Genomic DNA, 18385 nt, shown 5'->3' on the forward strand with positions numbered 1-18385 from the left:
GCCGAGCCCGCGACAGCCACAGTCGCTGCTGGCTCCATCTCTCCTGCCTGGAGCCCCGCACGGCCCCAGCCAACGCTGGCCAGCGCCTGCAGGGACCCGAGGCCGGGCTGGGGAGCCGCGAGCCGACGGTGCGCTGAGTGAGCGCCAGGCTCTGCACACCGGGAGGAGACACACCACACACCCACGCTCAGGCCCAGGACCCGAGACCAAACGTGTCCTGTTATTGCAAGTCAACCCTTGGGCGTTTGTGTAAACAGACAAACTGCTCGACGCGGCAGCCAGGGTGCTCTGGGCCAATCCTTAATAAATAGTCTTAAAGAACAAGACAAACAGGTGCAAGGAGGGCGAGTTCAACGAACAAAGGCTCAAACGAGGATTCAAAGGCGCTTCCGGCGGAGAGAAGCCATGTCTCTGCTTCACGCCAGCTGCCCACACGTTCACACACACAAGTGACGCTGGCCGGGGGCTGGCCGGGGCGGGAAGCAGTCACGCGCCCAGTGCAGAACCAAACAGAATCTAAGACACACTCTCCCTCCAGTGAGCAGGCGGAGGGGGGCTGTAGCCCAAGCTACTGCAGAAGAAAAGAGAAAGGAAAATTAGAGCCGCAGGACTTGCAGGAGATGGCAGGTCCGCTCCCCACCAGACCCCACTCCGCAGGGCCCCACCCCCCGCTCACCTGGAGAATCGAAATGGCCACGATGCCCAGGCCTCCCCACGGCCTCCCGGGGCAGCCGGAAGAGGCTGGGCCCGGCAGGCGAGGGGAGGGGCCTTCCCTAAGAGCCACATCAGCAACGCCGTCTCCAAGTCGGGACGCCTGGCTGGGCAGGCACCCTCAAGACAGCTTCCAGAAGCTTCTGCTGTGACGCGCATCCAGTGCGCCCTGCGATCCCCCCTCAGGGTCAGTACCCACTCCCCTCCCCCAACAAATCCTGGCTTTGGGGGCATCCGGGCGAACACGCGGAACGGCGCCTCTGCCTTCCGCCAGCCAGGCCTCTGTTTATGAAATCAGAATCCACCAAGAAACCGGGGTAAATCATGGAGGAAAAGGCATCTGTACATCCTAACCACTTTCATCCATTTGTTTTATTGCGACATTTATTACAGGAACTTCCACCGTCAGTTTTTCTTTAGCACAATTTACACCTGCCCGCCCCGGCCACGCCCTCTGCCTCTCCCTGCTGCTGATGGCCTGGCTGGGGGGTGCTCGGTTACCTCTGGACCGAGGGCGTGCACTGTGCAGCCAGAGACCGCGGCCGGGCGACTTGTCTGGTTAATAGGTATCTCTCCCCGCTCGGCTCTCCTGCAGCAGCTTTGGGGTCTTGTCCACGGGGCGCCGCCCACAGCGAGATCGGGATCAGAAGTCGCTCTCCAGCTCAGGGTAGCAGGCAGTGGGGCGGGCGGGCTGCCGGCTCCCGGCCGGGGCGGGCGGCGGGGCGTGCGGGATCCGGAGGACGTGGTCCCTTTGGGTCTGGCCTGCGGGAGGGGCCTAGTGGCAGCCGCAAGCCCGCACCACCATGTTCCTGTACTTCTTCAGGATGACGTTGGAACTGTCGTCAAAGTAGAGGACAGAGATGGCGTTGAGCTGCGTGGGCGCACAGCAGGGCTTGGGCACCGTGTCCGGGTTGATGAAGTGGACCTGGAACACAGCAGACGCGGTCAGGGCGAGGGCCACCCAGGCTCGGGCACAGAGACCGTGGCTGAGGTTTAACGGGCTCTCCTGTTCTAAGGGCCCCACGGGGGTGGTCCCTGCCTCACAGGGGGAGAGCCTGGGGCCCGCCCATTCTCGCTGCGGGCACTGCCCTGCGCACCGGGGCATGGGGAGCGGTGTCCCTGACGCCCGCCCTGGGGGACAGGCACTTGGGGGAGGGGCGAGCAAACTCAGATGTCTGCAGGTGCCACGTGAGTGCCCCCGACGAGCAGAGCAGGAGGGGGCGGGGCCCGCAGGGCGCGATGGAGACCAAGGCAAACTACAAGGAGAGGCCGCCGCTGACTCCCCGCTGACCACAGCCAGCCCAGACCTCGCCAGGGTCATCGGATGTGCCAGGTGCAGAGGCCAGAGGCTCGGTTGTTCCATTTCGGTGCTCGTGGGAAAGTTCTGGGCTTCAGGGACACAGCACGAGCAAAGCGGAAGCATCCACGCCTGACCCCTGCTCCAAGCGCCCATCCAGGCTGTGACCTCTACGGGCCAGTGTCCCACATGACAGGCAGGGCCACCCCTGACACATCTGTGCTGTCCCCCACATATCTCTGGGGCTCCCCAGAAGACAGGGAGTTACCCCCTTTTACGCATGGCCACAACAGTTGCTTTTGACAACACAGGGGCATCACGGGGGTCCTACAGGTCCCTGGGGAGAGGCTGAAGGGAGTCAGAGCCCCCAGGGACAACCAGGTCCTGCTCCTCAGCCCCGAAGGCGGGGTGGGGGAGGGGAGCCGGGAGATGCACCTGTCACCTTCCAGGGAGGCTGATTACCTGACATCTCAAGCCCTCCTGCCCTAGGGGAAGAAGAGGCATGGGGTGAGGTTGGGGGTGGGGGTGGGGGTGGGGAGGCCTACAGGAGGCTGGACATGGAGCTGATGCCCCGACCGCCAACAGCACCCACACAGACACAGCGCCAGACCGCCTCTCAGTTCAGCCCCGTGGCTGGTACCCACGATAATTTAGGAGCCTGGGGAGCTGTTTAGTTGCTTTTAAAATAAGAAGGAATAGGGGCCGGTGCTGTGGCATAGCAGGTAAAGCCGCTGCCTGCAGTGCCAGCATCCCATATGGGCGCCCGTTCGAGTCCCGGCTGCTCCACTTCCTATCCAGCTCTCTGCCATGGCCTGGGAAAGCAGTGGAACATGGCCCAAGTCCTTGGGCCCCTGCACCTGTATGGGAGATCTGGAAGAAGCTCCTGGCTCCTGGCTTCAGATTGGCTCAGCTCCGGCTGTTGCAGCCCACTGGGGAGTGAACCAACGGATGGAAGACCTCTCTCTCTCTCTCTCTCTCTCTGCCTCTCTAAAACTCTGCCTCTCTAACTCTGCCTTTCAAATAAATAAATCTTAAAAAAAATAAGAAGTGAACTCGAGTCAAAGACTATATTCATTTTTATGCCAACTCAGCCGGAAAATGCAATCTTTACTCTGTTTACACAGCAAGGGGCCACTGAAAGTCACGTGGACGCGGTGGCCTGGGGCAGCCGCCAGTCCAGGCCTCTCCCTGCCCCCCCCCAGCAGCCCAGCCCGCCCCCAGCCGACCGCGGCCCCCGTCAGGCGGCACCCACCAGTGTCTGCACGATGGCGTGGTTGGTGGCGTTCATGTAGGAGTTGAGGGGGAAGGCGCACTCGCCCTCGCAGTAGTAGGCAGCGTAGCCTTCCGGGGCGATGATCCAATCCTGGAGAGGAGAGGAACGGAGGTGGGTCACGGCCCGGCCTGCAGGGTCCTCCCACTGCCGACTTCCCCTCCTGGGGCCAGTGGCCTCCGCGCTCAGCCCACCTTACAAAGGGACGGGAGACACCACGGGGCCAGGCTGAGCCCCTGATGGCCCCCTCCGTGATGGCTCCTCCCAGATAGGACACATTGGACAGAAACCTCCATGCCTCAGCGGCCCCGCCCACGAGAGAGACCAAGAACCCCTCACGGACATGGCCGAGCCCGGGCCTGGTGCTGGGCACACGGGCTCTGCTGCAGGACCTGCGAGCACAGGGCATCGCCCCAGCGATCAACATGCCACCCATCAACTCTAAGTGCAGAGGAACTTCCGGCATGGAGCCCCGGAGGGTGGGTTCTGTCCCAGCACCAGAGGGCGAGCATGGCCGCAGGCCGGCTCCAAGCTGGCCGTGTGCACGAGAGCCCGGGGCGCCTCGGCGTCACCTCCAGGGAAGACCCTGGACGCGCCCACCGACCTACACACCCCAGAGGGTGCAACAGCCCCGGGTGCTCCAGGGACCTCAGGACAACGCCCTGGGCGGAGGTCTGGGTTCCACGGGGCAGACACATGTCCACTGCTGCGTCCCATAGCAGGCTCCCACCCTGAAAACACTGGTGGGGTCGGAATAAGCCCCAGGTCAGAGTCAGACAGGTGCCTTCCTTGGGGATCCGAGTCCTGGGCGGGCAGGGAGGGGCACAGGGTGGAGTGGGCAGTGCTGCAGCTGGCCGCAGCCTAACGCATGGCCACAGCGTGGGAGTGGGGTGGGCGAGGAGGAAGAGGTTCTGAGTCCACAGCAGGGGTCCTGGGGGCAAAGGTGACACACGCCTCACTGCACCAGGGGCCCAGGCCCGCGGCCTGCAGGGAGCCCACCCCGGGCGCCCCGTGTCCGTGACGGCCCCTCACCTGCTAGCCCAGGCCTGCAGCCTGCGGGGAGCCGGCCCCGGGTGCCCTGTGTCTATGACGGCCCCTCACCTGCCAGCCCAGCCCTGTGGCCTGCAGGTGGCCCACCCCGGGTGCCCCGTGTCCGTGATGGCCCCTCACCTGCCAGCCCAGGCCTGTGACCTGTGGGGAGCCGGCCCCGGGTGCCCTGTGTCTATGACGGCCCCTCACCTGCCAGCCCAGGCCCACGGCCTGTGGGGAGTCCGCCTCGGGCACCCCATGTCCATTACGGCCTCTCACCTGCCAGCCCAGGCCCGCGACCTGCAGGGAGCCTGCCCCGGGCGCCCCATGTCCATTACGGCCCCTCACCTGCCAGCCCAGGCCTGTGACCTGTGGGGAGCCGGCCCCGGGGGCTGCGCCCCGTGTCCGTGACGGCCCCTCACCTGCCAGCCCAGGCCTGCGGCCTGTGGGGAGCCCACCCCAGGCGCCCTGTGTCCGTGACGGCCCCTCACCTGCCAGCCCAGGCCTGTGGCCTGCAGGTGGCCCACCCCAGGTGCCCCGTGTCCGTGACAGCCCCTCACCTGCCAGCCCAGCCCTGTGGCCTGCAGGTGGCCCACCCCAGGTGCCCCGTGTCCGTGACAGCCCCTCACCTGCCAGCCCAGCCCTGTGGCCTGCAGGTGGCCCACCCCAGGTGCCCCGTGTCCGTGACAGCCCCTCACCTGCCAGCCCAGGTCGCGGAAGCTGACGTACAGCTCGTGTTTCTTGCACGCCTGCCGCTGGTCACTGCTGCTGTTTTCTGAGTTGAGAACGAAGCCAAGGAGCAGAACCCAGGGAGGAGAAAGAGACAGAGGTCAGGGGCCCTCGGGCAGAAGGCGGCTTCAGGACTGGAGCCTGGGCCCCACCCGCTCCCACCAAGGCTCAGCTCACGCCCCTTCCGGATCACTCCGCACGCGTGATGCTGGAAAGCTGACATCTGCCCAGACTCCAGCGAGGAGATCCCCATCCACGCCCCGGTCCCTGAGCTGGTGGGGCCAGCCCGGGGCCTGGGACAGGGCCCCCACCCCACCCCTACAAGAAATAAGGGGGCTGGGAATCACGTTCCGCCTGCCTTCTGGAAAACACTACTGGGGGTTCTTGGAGGAACCAGAGTGACCAGTGGGGTTTGTAAGCACTGGGGTCAGGCACTGTGCACCTGTGAACCCTGCAGGAGCCTCTGGCTCTTCCACACACATGCACACGCGTGCACGTGCACACGCACACACCCCACATCTTCCCTCCGCAACACAGCGAGAGGCACTGATGTTTTCCTTAACCACGACCCCTCCTCCCTCCACCTGAGACCCCCAGGGGAGACTCTGACTTAGGGCGACATCCTAACCCCCGACTCCTAAACCAAAGGGCCCCAGGCGCAGCAGCTTCCACTCATGTCCCCAACGTGCTACCAAGCTGCCTTCCACCCCAGGGCCTTGGCACTCGCTGCTTCCCCCACCTGGACCACGCCTTCCCATAACCCTTGTGCATCTGGCTCTGGCTCTGGCCTGAGAGTCAAGCCTCAGAGGCCTTGCGACGTCCACGCTGGCTCCCCAAAGCCTGGTGTCCACTGGCATCCTTGGCAGGGGTGAGGGAATGGCAGCGCCTCCCACAGAGAGGGGAGGGCCACCCAGGAGTCACACGGCGGCCCGCACTGCTCACCTGCCCTGCCAGGTGCACCCGGCTGCCCCGGCCTCTGTCATAGGGGCCTGGGGGTGGCATCTGGCTGTGTCTGGTCGGGCTCCCTTGAAGCCTCCGAGACCCAGGCCTGAGCAGGGAGCCCGCCCCCTGCCGCTGGAGGCTCAGGGAAGGGCAGGTGAGCACTGCAAGACAGGGCCCCAGGGTCTCTCGCCAACAGCGCCCGCGTTCCTAAGAAAGCCCCCGGGAAGATGTTCATTCTCTGCTTCATGTAGCCTAGAAACACAGCCACAGCCTGGGGCGTGGGTCTCAGTACCTGCACGGTGGGACAGGGACAGGCACCCTGGGGCGTGGGCCACCCTGTCCAGCTTGCAGGACAGCCGGCTCTCTTCCCCCCCACCCCAGCTCTGCAGCCAGCGTGTTCCTACTGCTGCAGCCCAGGCGACCTGGGCTCCTGGCATTTGCAGCCCACCCGCCCTGGCCAGCCCCTTCCGCAATCACACAGCCCCTCAGGGGAGTGGGGGTCAGCCTGCGCCCGGGTGGAGGCGAAGCCTGGCTCTCGGAGACCCTGGGCCTGCGATTTGTGGGTGGAGACAGAGGAGCTGCGTGAGCGCTCAGCCTGGCACAGCTCGGCGTGAGCTCACAGCAGGCAGCGGTCTCGCCGTCTGCCCAGCCCACCTGATGAAGACCCAGACCACACGCACGCTTCACTGCCTCGCACGCCTTTGCCCATCTGAACGTCACGGCCATGGCCGTCTTCGCCAAACCCGCTGACGCTCCCCGTTGAGGTCTGGTAAAGAGCGAGACACCCCTCCATCTTTCCTGCTTTCCCCGACTCATGGAACCCTCCCTGCACGGCCCCCGGTCAGTGAGAGACGGTCAGACAGGGAGGACACCGCTGGCTGCCCTTCCTTGGGCCTCAGTGCCCGCCTCGGGAAAGTGGGCATGCCGGGACTTGCGCAGTGAGCTTCCACGTGGCAGCCAGGCCCCACGGATCAGGAAGGCTCCGTGGACACGCGCGGCTGCTGGAGCCACCCCACGGCTGGGCACGATTCTGAAGTCACCTGGTGGGCGTGAGGGTAAGGAGGAGGAAGGCCAGGGGTGCAGGGGTGGGGCGGCCAGCATGGCGGGCCTCCAGGGGGTTCCCAGAAGGCTCCTCTGGGGAAGTGACATCTGTGAGGAAGGGAGAGAGCAGGCCGGGAAGGCACCAGGGAGGAGCATCCCTGGGTGGGGACACAGAGAAGGGGGATGGAGGACGAGGGGGCAGCGGCAGACACAGGACGCACAGCCAGGGGCCGGAGCCAGGGAGCAATGAGGGAGCCTGAGCTGGGTTTGCAGGGCCAGTGTGTGGGCACAGAAGGGCCACTGTGCAGGGGTGACCCCATCCCCTCTTCCCAGCCAGGCAGCACCAGGGCTGTGTGTGAGAGCTGGAGGGCACCAGCGTCCCCCATGGGCCAGGCTGTGGTTAACATGCAGAGGCCAAGGGCACCATCAGACAATGCAGAAAGCTCAGACACACCCATCACCACGGCCATGCCCAAGGCCACCTGCATAGCCTCCATGCACAACCCTCCTCTCAGAGGTGGGAGGGAGGGAGGAGGGAACCCTCAGCCCATGGACTCTGGGCAAGAGTCTGAATACATCCTCTTGAGCCAGGGCCAGTGCCTGCACAAAGGAAGACCCTGAAGCAGAGTGAGTGCTCAGTGAGGAGGGAGTGCCACGATTGATTAGCAATGTCTGCCAGGAGCAGAGGCAGGGCAAGTAGGGGCCTGAGTGCCGCTTTCCCCAGCCCTGTCTAGAAGCCTTTGGAGGGTATTTGGCTCAGTGACCACCCTGAGGCCGAGTGGACCAGGCAGAGAGCAGCCCATGAAGCTGCTTGTGGGCCTGCTGCGGCCCTGGACGTGTGCCCTGCACGTCCAGGTCTCTTGGGATCATGGCTGTTCCCGGAGAGCATGGCCAGGACACCTGTGTCTCCCATGGCCTATTATTAGCAGAAAAGCAAGGAAAGGGAGCACGCTCAAGCCTCCAGCTCCGTTTCCGGCTCTGCCCACCCACATCAGAGAGCAGGTGAGCGGGAGGTGAGGCCCGCAGCTGCTTTCTCTGCCTCCCTCCGCCACGCCTCGAGAGCCGCCGGCAAGTCCCAGCTGGCGCTTGGCCTCGGCTGCCACCCCCGCGGTCATCTGCCAGGGCCGGCCGATCACCGCGATTCGGGGCCAAAGGGAGGCGAGGCCCCGGTTTCTCAGGGCCGAGCCACCACCTGGGCTGGGCAGGGACCTGCAGGCAGCACGGGCGGCAGGGCAGGCTGGGACACGCACCCCACGCCCCGCCCACAGAAGCCCAGCAAGCCGGCACGGTCAACTTGTGTGGCCCTGCGGCAGCATTCCTGGCCTGTCACGGGAGCCCAGAGCACTTCAAACGGCCCTCGCACACGTGTTGCCCTCTTGCACACGTGCAGAGATGGCTAAGCCCAGCTGGCTCCCAGGCCTCCAGGTGGGCTTGGGGGGAACCTACAGCAGGGCCCCGGGACAGAAACACAAAGCAAGTGGACCGCGGCCAGGTGAGTGGCGAGAGCCTGGGCCGGGCAGTGTGCAGAGACTTGGGCTGGGGCACCCGAGCGCTGAGCTCCCAGACTGTGAGGCCCAGGTCTCGGCCCCACACTCCCCAGTGCTCCAGGACACGGGAAGTCTTGGCTGCGGTGGAATCTGCAGGCACTCCCGGCCTGGCTGACTCACCAGGGCCACCTGGGGCCCCGGCCTGGGGCTGCCCCCACCCCTGCTCTGCTCCTCCCCGTTCTCACAGCCATGAGCTGGAAACCCTGCAGGGCCTGGGATCTGCTTGAGTGGAACCAAGACCCAAGATGCAGCTCCAGGATGCCGACCCCACACCACCCAGCCCCTCCCCTGGCTCGGCCTCCGTGGCCTCCTCCCCTCCCCCCAGAAGTGGCAGGAACCCCCCACCGTGGGCCTCTGCACCTGTGGGTCCCAGGGCCCTAGCATTTCCCCTGAGACCCCGCATGGGGCCACACTGGGCCCAGAGCTCTCGGCTCGCTTCCCACGGAGTCTTGTCCCCAACCATGGGCCCGATCCCCAGTCCTCATCCTTGCTCTGCCAATCATCCTATACAGAAGTGAGGGACATCCACCTGCTGCTCCCCCGAAACAGCTCCCAGGCGCAGTGCGCTTCCGGCTCTCACCACTGACCCCAGCACCCAAGGGTCTGACACAGGGGGGCTCCCAGAGGCCAACGAGGGATTTCTTTGGGTTTTTAGATCCTTTTGAAAAGGCTGAAAACCAATAGAGCACCTGCCGGGAAAAGACCCCCTAGAGGGTCCCCCCACACCCTGCAGCACAGGGAGCCCCTGGGGGGCACTGGGGGTGCCTGGGGGGCAGGAAGCCCAGCTCCTTAAACAACACCAACCGCAGCACTCTCCCTTGGCCCTTGGGAAGTGAACTGAACAGAAATTCCACAACAGGCCAGGTGGGGGACAGAAGCTATAGCCTGTAGCAGGTGAGCTGGGGGCTGGGGCCCGCTGCTGCCACCTCCCCAGCCTATGCCCCAGGCCCAGGAGCCGGGAGAGCTGGAGTCAGTGCGGGGCCCCCACACGGGCTGGCCAGGACCTGTCCTGTCCTGGGTTCGGCCAGAGCCGTGAAGGCTGCAGCTCCAGAGCCCATCGGCAGGACCAGAAACCACATCCATTCCCAGGGCTGCTCTGCCCGATGCCCACGGACAGAGCGGCTCAAAACAGCACCAAGTTGCAGTGCTGGCCTCAGATGACCACGTCAGGAAGGCTGTCCCACGTGCTCTGGCCCCCAAACTCAAGACCTGAATGCGTGGTCTTGGGACGCCAGCAAACCCAGGCCACGATTAACATCTGAGTTCCCAGCCAGCCTGGGGAGGGCTGCTCCCCAGCCAAGCCCCAGGGCCCCGGGCAGAGCCAGGCCTGGGTGCAGGCTCAGCAAACGCCCGGCGAATCATCCAAAAACAACACCCAGGGTCGTGGGGGGCACCAGAGCTCTTCCCGGACCGGCAGAGCCAAACGGGGAAGTGTGGAGTGTAAGGACAAGGCAGACTCCCGGGGCCCCACCCCAGGGCTGCCACCGGCTTGCTCTGTGCTCTTGGTCGACTTCCTCGCCCTCTCTGAGCCCCTGCGTTGCACCCTCCTGAATCAGGAGCCTCAAGAACTGCAGACCAAGCCGCTGCCTGCGACACCGGCACCGCATGAGGTCCGCACTCCGGTCCCGGCTGCGCCACTTCCAACCCAACTTCCTGCTCATGCACCCGCGAAAGCAGCGGACGGTGGCCCGAGTGCTTGGGCCTCTGCCCCCATGTGAGGGACCCGGATGGAGCTCCTGGCTCCTGGCTTCTACCTGACCCAGCCCTGGCCCTGGCAGCCACTTGGGGGAGTGAAACTGTGGATGGAAGATTCTCTCTCTCTCTCTCTCCTTTTCTCTCTCTCTCTCTCGCTCCCCCTTTTGCTGTCAGTCTGCCCTTCAAAAAATAAAGTAAATCTTAAGAGAAAAAAAAAAAAAAAGAAAGCACCCTAGGGCACTGACCGCGTGGCACAGCCCTGCAAGCCCCCTCCCAGGACAGCATTTCCCTTGGGACCCGTATGAAGCCTGGAATTCTTTGCAAAGGAAAAGTCCCCGTTTGAATTTTTTTTTTTTTTTTTTTGACAGGCAGAGTGGACAGTGAGAGAGAGAGAAAGACAGAGAGAAAGGTCTTCCTTTTCCATTGGTTCACAGCAGAGAGCTGGATCGGAAGTGGAGAAGCTGGGATCCAAACTGGTGCCCATATGGGATGCCAGCACTGCAGGCTGCGGCCCCATCTCCTAATTCTTGATCAACAAAACCAGAGTGATCCCACGGGCTTTCCACAGTCCCAGACCACTCCCTGAGCCCAGGGTCTCTCAGCCGGTGCTCTGCGCTGATCTGAAGCCAGGAGCCAGGTGCTTCTCCTGGTCTCCCATGGGGTGCAGGGCCCAAGGACCTGAACCATCCTCCACTGCACTCCCTGGCCACAGCAGAGAGCTGGCCTGGAAGAGGGGCAACCGGGACAGAATCCGGCGCCCCCACCGGGACTAGAACCCGATGTGCCGGCGCCGCAAGGTGGAGGATTAGCCTAGTGAGCCGCGGCACCAGCCCTCTTTGAATTTTTTAAAGTAAAGAAATCTTTCAAACAAACCTGAAAGTATTGCTCGTGATATGTTCTCCGAGCCCTTCAAATCCGCGCCGAGCGCCAACTGCCTCTCAGGCGCCCCCTCCCCCAAGGCCCCGCACGGGGCTCTGCGGTTCTCCTTCGCAGCCCTTAGCTCTGTGTGTAACTCATTCTGCCCGTCGGCCTCTCCTTATACCGACACTTCGCTGTTTGCATTTCTGCAGAAGGAAAAGGGTGAGCCCTGGGTAGACAGGGGCGGCGGGAGACCTGCTTCCTGCTGTGCGGGTCCCACAGCCACCTTGGCGCACCTGCGTGCCCTTCCAGCCACTCCCCACCCCCGCCCCGCCTGCCGCACCTGCCACGTTGGCCACTCGCAGCGCCTCCTGGTTCTTGGGTGCCTTGGAGCGGTTCTGGCTGCGCTGCTTGCCCCCGGTGGACCGGATGCTGCGCAGGTGGACCTCCGTGGCCTTGAAGAAGGCCACCATGAAGGGCTGCTTGTGCTGGGGCCCGTGCCGCCCGACCAGGCCCGCCAGCTTGGGGTTGATGCTCTGCCCTAGACCGGAAGCAGGCAAACAAATGCACAGAGGAGCCGTTAGTGGGGGGCTCTGCAGACCTCATCACGCGCTCACGTGCTCGCTGGGCAGCTACTCCCGGCCAGCGGCTGTGTTAGGCGCTTGGAACACAGCTGCCCGCAGGACAGGGTGGTGCAGAGCCTCTGGTTGACTTCACGTGGAAACCGGGTCTTGGATGTCAGAAGCAGAGACAGCGAGTGGGCCTCAATCCAATGACGGCTGTCCCAGGGCACAGAGGGACACAGAGGGACACACGCCTGGCCAGGAAACACCCAGGACTGAGCAGTGCCAAGGTCGCAGGACGAGCCGAGGGGGGTCTTCCCGAGCCCCGGGAGGCAGCACAGGCCTGGCCGCTCCCTGAACACGCTCCTGGCCTCAGCCCACGGGTCCTGCCCAGTCACGGGCTCTGCGCTCCTGCCCGCCAGACCGCGGAGCGTGAGCCCTGATGCTGGGAGTTTGCTGCAGCCGCCCCCAGGGGACACCACCAGCCGCACCGCGTGAGGTGGGAGCCGCTGGGGCAGGAATCCAGCGGCCTGTAAGAGACCACCCCAGGCTGCCCCTGGAGACGGGCAGTGGGAGTTGACCAGACAGAGGCTCCGGGGGACTGCACTGGGGTGGGAGTGAGGGCAGAGAAACCGTCAGATCCTCAACGGCGCCTTTGTTAAATGCATCTTGAGGATCCACTTAACGAGACACAGCATCAGACCCGGAAAAGGACGGACTCCGGGTGATCAGGACAGGAAAATCGATGGAATTGGCCGAGAGGGTCCCATGGACTTGCAGGCATCGGGCTGAGTCCCCGGGGGAAGGGAGGGGCCTTTCCCAGGTGGGGAAACCGAGGCAGGGCAGGGCGGAAGACGAAGCGCAGTTTGGCTCGGCCACTGCTCTCTGCAATCCCTACTTGACACCAAGGGAAGCCGGCAGGGCTGCAGGAGCTTCCCGGCTGGCCCTGGAGGCCTTGGGAGGCAGGGGCAGCACCCACGCCACGTGTCCTGGGCTAAGGCCCAGCGTCTGTCACTCAGAGCCCCGTAAGCGCCAGCTCGGGGGGGGGGGGGGCGGTCGGCCTGAGCAACACGAACGCGGGGTCCTCAGCACCGAGATGGGGTCTGAAGAGGGGAGAGGGCCCCAGCTGACCTCGCAGGGAGCAGCAGCTGGGGACAAGTGGACGAGCAGCTGAGGACTGAGTCCAGGTGCCCCCTCGCAAGGCATCAGAGAGGTCACGGCCACACGGCCGAGACCGCACCCGAGTGCCCGGTAACGGAAGACCTGGAAGAAGCTTAAGTAGGAGGAAGGGGGATGACAGGAGGATACTGGAAACCGAGAGGAGGCCATGGAGGGGGCGATCTCTGTGCCCTGCGCTCTGCCAGTGGGTCTGAGATGCAGCCAAGAAGGAACTCTGTACACCTGTCCATCCATCCATCAACCATCCATCAACCATCCACCCACCATCCACCCATCCACCATCCACCCATCCACCCACCCATCCATCCACCATCCACCATCCACCCACCATCCACCTATCCATCCACCATCCACCCATCCATCCACCATCCACATCCATCCACCATCCACCATCCACCCACCATCCACCATCCACCATCCACCATCCACCATCCACCATCCACCATCCACCCACCATCCACCATCCACCATCCACCATCCACCATCCACCATCCACCATCCACCATCCATCCACCATCCATCCACCATCCACCATCCACCATCCACCATCCACCATCCACCATCCACCATCCACCATCCACCATCCACCATCCACCATCCACCATCCACCCATCCACCATCCACCATCCACCATCCACCATCCACCATCCATCCACCATCCACCATCCACCATCCACCATCCACCATCCACCATCCACCATCCACCATCCACCATCCATCCACCATCCACATCCATCCACCATCCACCATCCACCATCCACCATCCATCCACCATCCACCATCCACCATCCACCATCCACCATCCACCATCCACCATCCACCATCCACCATCCATCCACCATCCACATCCATCCACCATCCACCATCCACCATCCACCATCCACCATCCACCCATCCACCATCCACATCCATCCACCATCCACCATCCACCATCCACCATCCACCATCCATCCACCATCCACATCCATCCACCATCCACCATCCACCATCCACCATCCACCATCCACCCATCCACCATCCACATCCATCCACCATCCACCATCCACCCATCCACCATCCACCATCCATCCACCATCCACCATCCATCCACCATCCACCATCCACCATCCACCATCCACCATCCACCATCCACCATCCATCCACCATCCACCATCCATCCACCATCCACCATCCACCATCCACCCATCCACCATCCACCATCCACCATCCATCCACCATCCACCATCCACCATCCACCATCCATCCACCATCCACCATCCATCCACCATCCACCATCCACCATCCACCATCCACCATCCACCATCCACCATCCACCATCCACCCATCCACCATCCACATCCATCCACCATCCACCATCCACCCATCCACCATCCACCATCCATCCACCATCCACCCATCCACCCATCCACCATCCACATCCATCCACCATCCACCATCCACCCATCCACCATCCACATCCACCCACCATCCACCATCCACCCATCCACCATCCACCATCCACCATCCACCATCCACCCACCATCCACCATCCACCATCCACCATCCACCATCCACCATCTACCCATCCATCCACCATCCACCATCCACCCATCCACCATCCACCATCCACCATCTACCCATCCATCCACCATCCACCCATCCACCATCCACCATCCACCATCCACCATCCACCCACCATCCACCACCCACCCATCCATCAACCATCCACCCATCCACCCACCATCCACCATCCACCACCCATCCACCATCCACCATCCACCCACCATCCACCATCCACCATCCACCATCCACCATCCACCATCTACCCATCCATCCACCATCCACCCATCCACCATCCACCATCCACCATCCACCATCCACCCATCCACCATCCACCCATCCACCATCCACCACCCATCCATCCACCATCCACCCATCCACCATCCACCATCCACCATCCACCATCCACCCATCCACCCATCCACCCACCATCCACCATCCACCACCCACCCATCCATCAACCATCCACCCACCATCCACCATCCACCCATCCACCATCCACCATCCACCCATCCACCCATCCACCCACCATCCACCATCCACCACCCACCCATCCATCAACCATCCACCCACCATCCACCATCCACCCATCCACCATCCACCCATCCACCCATCCACCCACCCATCCATCCACCATCCACCATCCACCCATCCACCCACCATCCACCATCCACCATCCACCCACCATCCACCATCCACCACCCACCCATCCATCAACCATCCACCCACCATCCACCATCCACCCATCCACCATCCACCCATCCATCCACCATCCATCCATCTATTGCCTCCAACACAATGAGCCACTGGCAAAGCTTATGTTTAATATCATGGCTGGCCGTGACGAGTACTCCAAAGAAAAGCATCAGCTGCAGACCAAGCCTGTCTCTCACGACCGAAGCAGCTCAGACAGCTGAGTGCCTGCCCACAGACCCCAAGGGGGAAGCAACGGAACGCAGACCAGGCCCCCTGAGTCAGGACGCCCTGCGTAGGTGGGAGGGGTCAGCGGCCGGCCAAAGTCTTGACTGCTGGAGGCCCTGTCTGTCCACATCTGGAATCAACTTCACCTGGAGTCCCCCAGACGGGCCAGGAGTCCAGCAACCCAGCCTCCGGAGACCAGGCCCGCACCAGGGGGCTCGCTTTGGCTTTTCAACAATTAGCATTTAAAAGACCGACTCCCCCATGCCCCGCTGTTTCCCGCTGAGCGCTGGGCTTCCCTGCATTCTTGCACGGGGTTTCCTCGAGTTCATGCGTCCATAATTTGAGCGATTCTATAAAAGAAACCATTAAAGCTGAGCCCTAGGAATTGTGTTTCCCCCAGGAAGGCTTTTAGGGCAAAATAAAAATGCCTGGCCTCAAAGCCTGATGCTGATCCAGAAACCTTAGATCCGGGCCCCTCAACAGTCCCTGTGCGCCTCCGAGCCCGGGTGTCTGGCGTGCTCCCGCGGCTGTCGGGGCAGCCACGTCCAGGGCCGGGTCTCAGCAGAGAAGCGGCGGGTCAGGGGAGCAGGTTAGGGTGTAGCACCTGCTACTGGCGATGAGGGCAGAGGGGGGTGAGCGGCACACAGGGCCACAGCATCTTCACCTGCAGCCGTGAGCCTCAGCCAGCCCCCTTCTGCTCGGTAGCCAGCCCCACTGTCACACAGGCGGCTGTGCCCCGGCCTTAGGGTGGGGCCTGAACTGAGATAGGGTCCAAGGTGCTAGAAAAGAAACTTCCCACTCTGGTGTTGAGAAGCAACTTTTGTCTCTTTTTGGGCAGATTGAGGGAGGGGAGCGGACGGAGCCCCGGAGATGGCGACCGCCAGGGGGCAGTGCGTGCAGTCCAGGCTGTCCTGAGAGCGAGCAGAGCCACAGCCCCCCCCTCCCATGACCCGTGACATCACTGAGCCCTGGGTCTCCCGGGCGCCAACGCTTGTCTCCCACCACCACCAAGACCACGGTCACCGCCTGCACTGCTCAGGCTGAGCGGGCATGTGGGGTTGTTCTGGGCCTTTCCCAGAGGTGTGAGCAGGGGGCGTGGGTGCTATCTGGGGCCTGGCACGGAGCAAACACTCGGAGATCCAAATTTGTCCCTTCTGTCACCAAGCAGGGAAATACTCAGGTTCTCCACCTAAGGCCTTAGAAACTCCACAGCGGACACTCACTTCCCTTCAACAAGAACCAGGGGCCCGGCGGCCGGCGCTGTGGCATAGCGGGCTACGCCTCCCGTGACGCCGGCATCCCGTATGGGAACCAGTTACAGTCCTGGCTGCTCCTCTTCTGCTTCGGCTCCCTGCTAATGCACCTGGGAGAGCGGTGGAAGATGGCCCAGGTGCTTGGGCCCCTGCACCCATGTGGGAGACCCGGATGGAGCTCCTGGCTCCTGGCTTCAGCCTGGCCCAGCCCTGGCTGTTGCAGCCATTTGGGGAGTGAACCAGCAGGTGGAAGACCTCTCTTTGTCTCTCTGTCTCTCACTCTGTAACTCTACCTTTCAAATAAAATAAATAAATCCTTGAGTGGGGAGGGGACCAGGGACACAGAAAACTGCCTGGCAAATCCTCACGGGCACAGCACCTGTACCCGACAGTCCCACGCCCAGGTGATACCCGGGGCCCTGAGAGCACAGCTCACCCCTGTGAGCCCTGCGCAAGCGTTCTCACTGCAGCAGTGTCTGTAACAGCCAGACACGGAGACACCAGGCGCTCCCCAACAGCTCTCGGGGCAAACACAGCGTGGTGTGGCCACAGTGGAGCGTGTGTTTATCTTTGATTCTAGTCGTGAATTTGTTGAGCACCTGCTATGAGCCAGGGGCTGGGCTAGGTGCTGGGACACAGCAGTGGGCACCTGCCGACGGCTGACGGGCACAGGCTCACTGCTGTGTCCGGGGAAGGAACCTCAGACAGGGCCGGGCAGGCAGCCAGGGGGTCTCCAAGGATCTTGGAGAGGCCCGAGGCCTTCAGCAGAGGGAGCTGGGGGCAGGGAAGGACACTGTGGCAGCGGCCAGTGCCACGCCCACAAACCAGAGTTTGGGGAACAGGGAAGGGGACGAGGCTGGAGAGAGTGGGTGAGGGGCAGGAGGGGACGAAGCCGGGCAGCAGGCAGGGGCTGGGACGTGCAGGGCCTCGGAGGTCACAGACTCCGGGCAGGGGTGACAGGTCCATCTGGGCGCTGTGTGGGTGACAGATGGGACCAGGGAGCATCGCCCATGCTCTGCGACCCTCATACATTCCACTGTCCTGCTCCAACCAGTTCCGCGTCCTAGGGTCGGGACAATCCCCTCTTGCCCACTGGCCCTGCCCAGGCAGGTCGCCTGGACACAGAAGAGCTTCTACGGTGGCCACGGGGACCCCTGGGCTGCCTGGTCACTGCTGGACGTCGAGCGGCATCGCTGGCTTCCACCACCACCACCACCCCTACAGTGTGGACAGCAGAAATGTCTCCAGACAGGCACAGCGCCCGGCTGAGGGCTGGGACTGGCACACGCGCTCCCCAGACCAGCCCAAAGGCCACCATGGACAGCTAAGTCCTGGACAGCAGAACCAGGGGTAGGCGGCGCTTAATGGGGAGACAAGACCGCCGGTGACAGCAGGAGGTGCACCGTGGCACACAGAGCGGCTGCCTGAACACTGCCCTCGCCGATGTCACTCAAGTGTGTGTGGAGTCCACAGGGCTCTGGTGAGGCCGATAGACAGGAAGTGCCCGGTGGGCTGCTGAGTGAGGGGCAGAGCACGCTCCGCCCGAGGACACTGTGACACGAAGCATGGAGCGAGCCCCCAGCACAGGCGCCGCGAGAGCGCACAGAGCACTCGGCGTCAGCGTCCCCTTGGAGGGACACCGCAGAGCGAGCCGACCTGGCGCGAGGCTCGGGCTGAGGTGGGGGAAGTCAATAACCCAAGGAGGAAGACAAAAGCCACGAAATCCACATCTTTCGGAAATTGGGAAAGGCTTATATTTTAGCTGTAGGTTAATGAGCTTTAAAAAAAAAAAAAAAGGTCTGAAGATTTGC

The 18385-nt window shown here is 63.1% G+C and overlaps 1 protein-coding gene across 1 annotated transcript in view; it reads right to left on the reverse strand.

Annotated features, from left to right (window-relative positions):
• Positions 1-1486: 1486 nt before the first annotated feature.
• The window catches only part of BMP7 (bone morphogenetic protein 7), an 81083-nt gene continuing 64184 nt past the window's right edge, over positions 1487-18385 (reverse strand). The window contains exons 4-7 of the mRNA XM_062202404.1: positions 11463-11660; positions 5006-5082; positions 3261-3371; positions 1487-1636 (exon numbers count right to left, since the gene is read on the reverse strand). Of these exons, the coding sequence (XP_062058388.1) occupies positions 1487-1636; positions 3261-3371; positions 5006-5082; positions 11463-11660 (536 nt within the window). The remainder of the gene's footprint in view (positions 1637-3260; positions 3372-5005; positions 5083-11462; positions 11661-18385) is intronic.

The sequence above is a fragment of the Lepus europaeus genome, chromosome 10 (genome assembly GCF_033115175.1).
Source record: "Lepus europaeus isolate LE1 chromosome 10, mLepTim1.pri, whole genome shotgun sequence".
NCBI classification, from domain to species: Eukaryota; Metazoa; Chordata; class Mammalia; order Lagomorpha; family Leporidae; genus Lepus; species Lepus europaeus.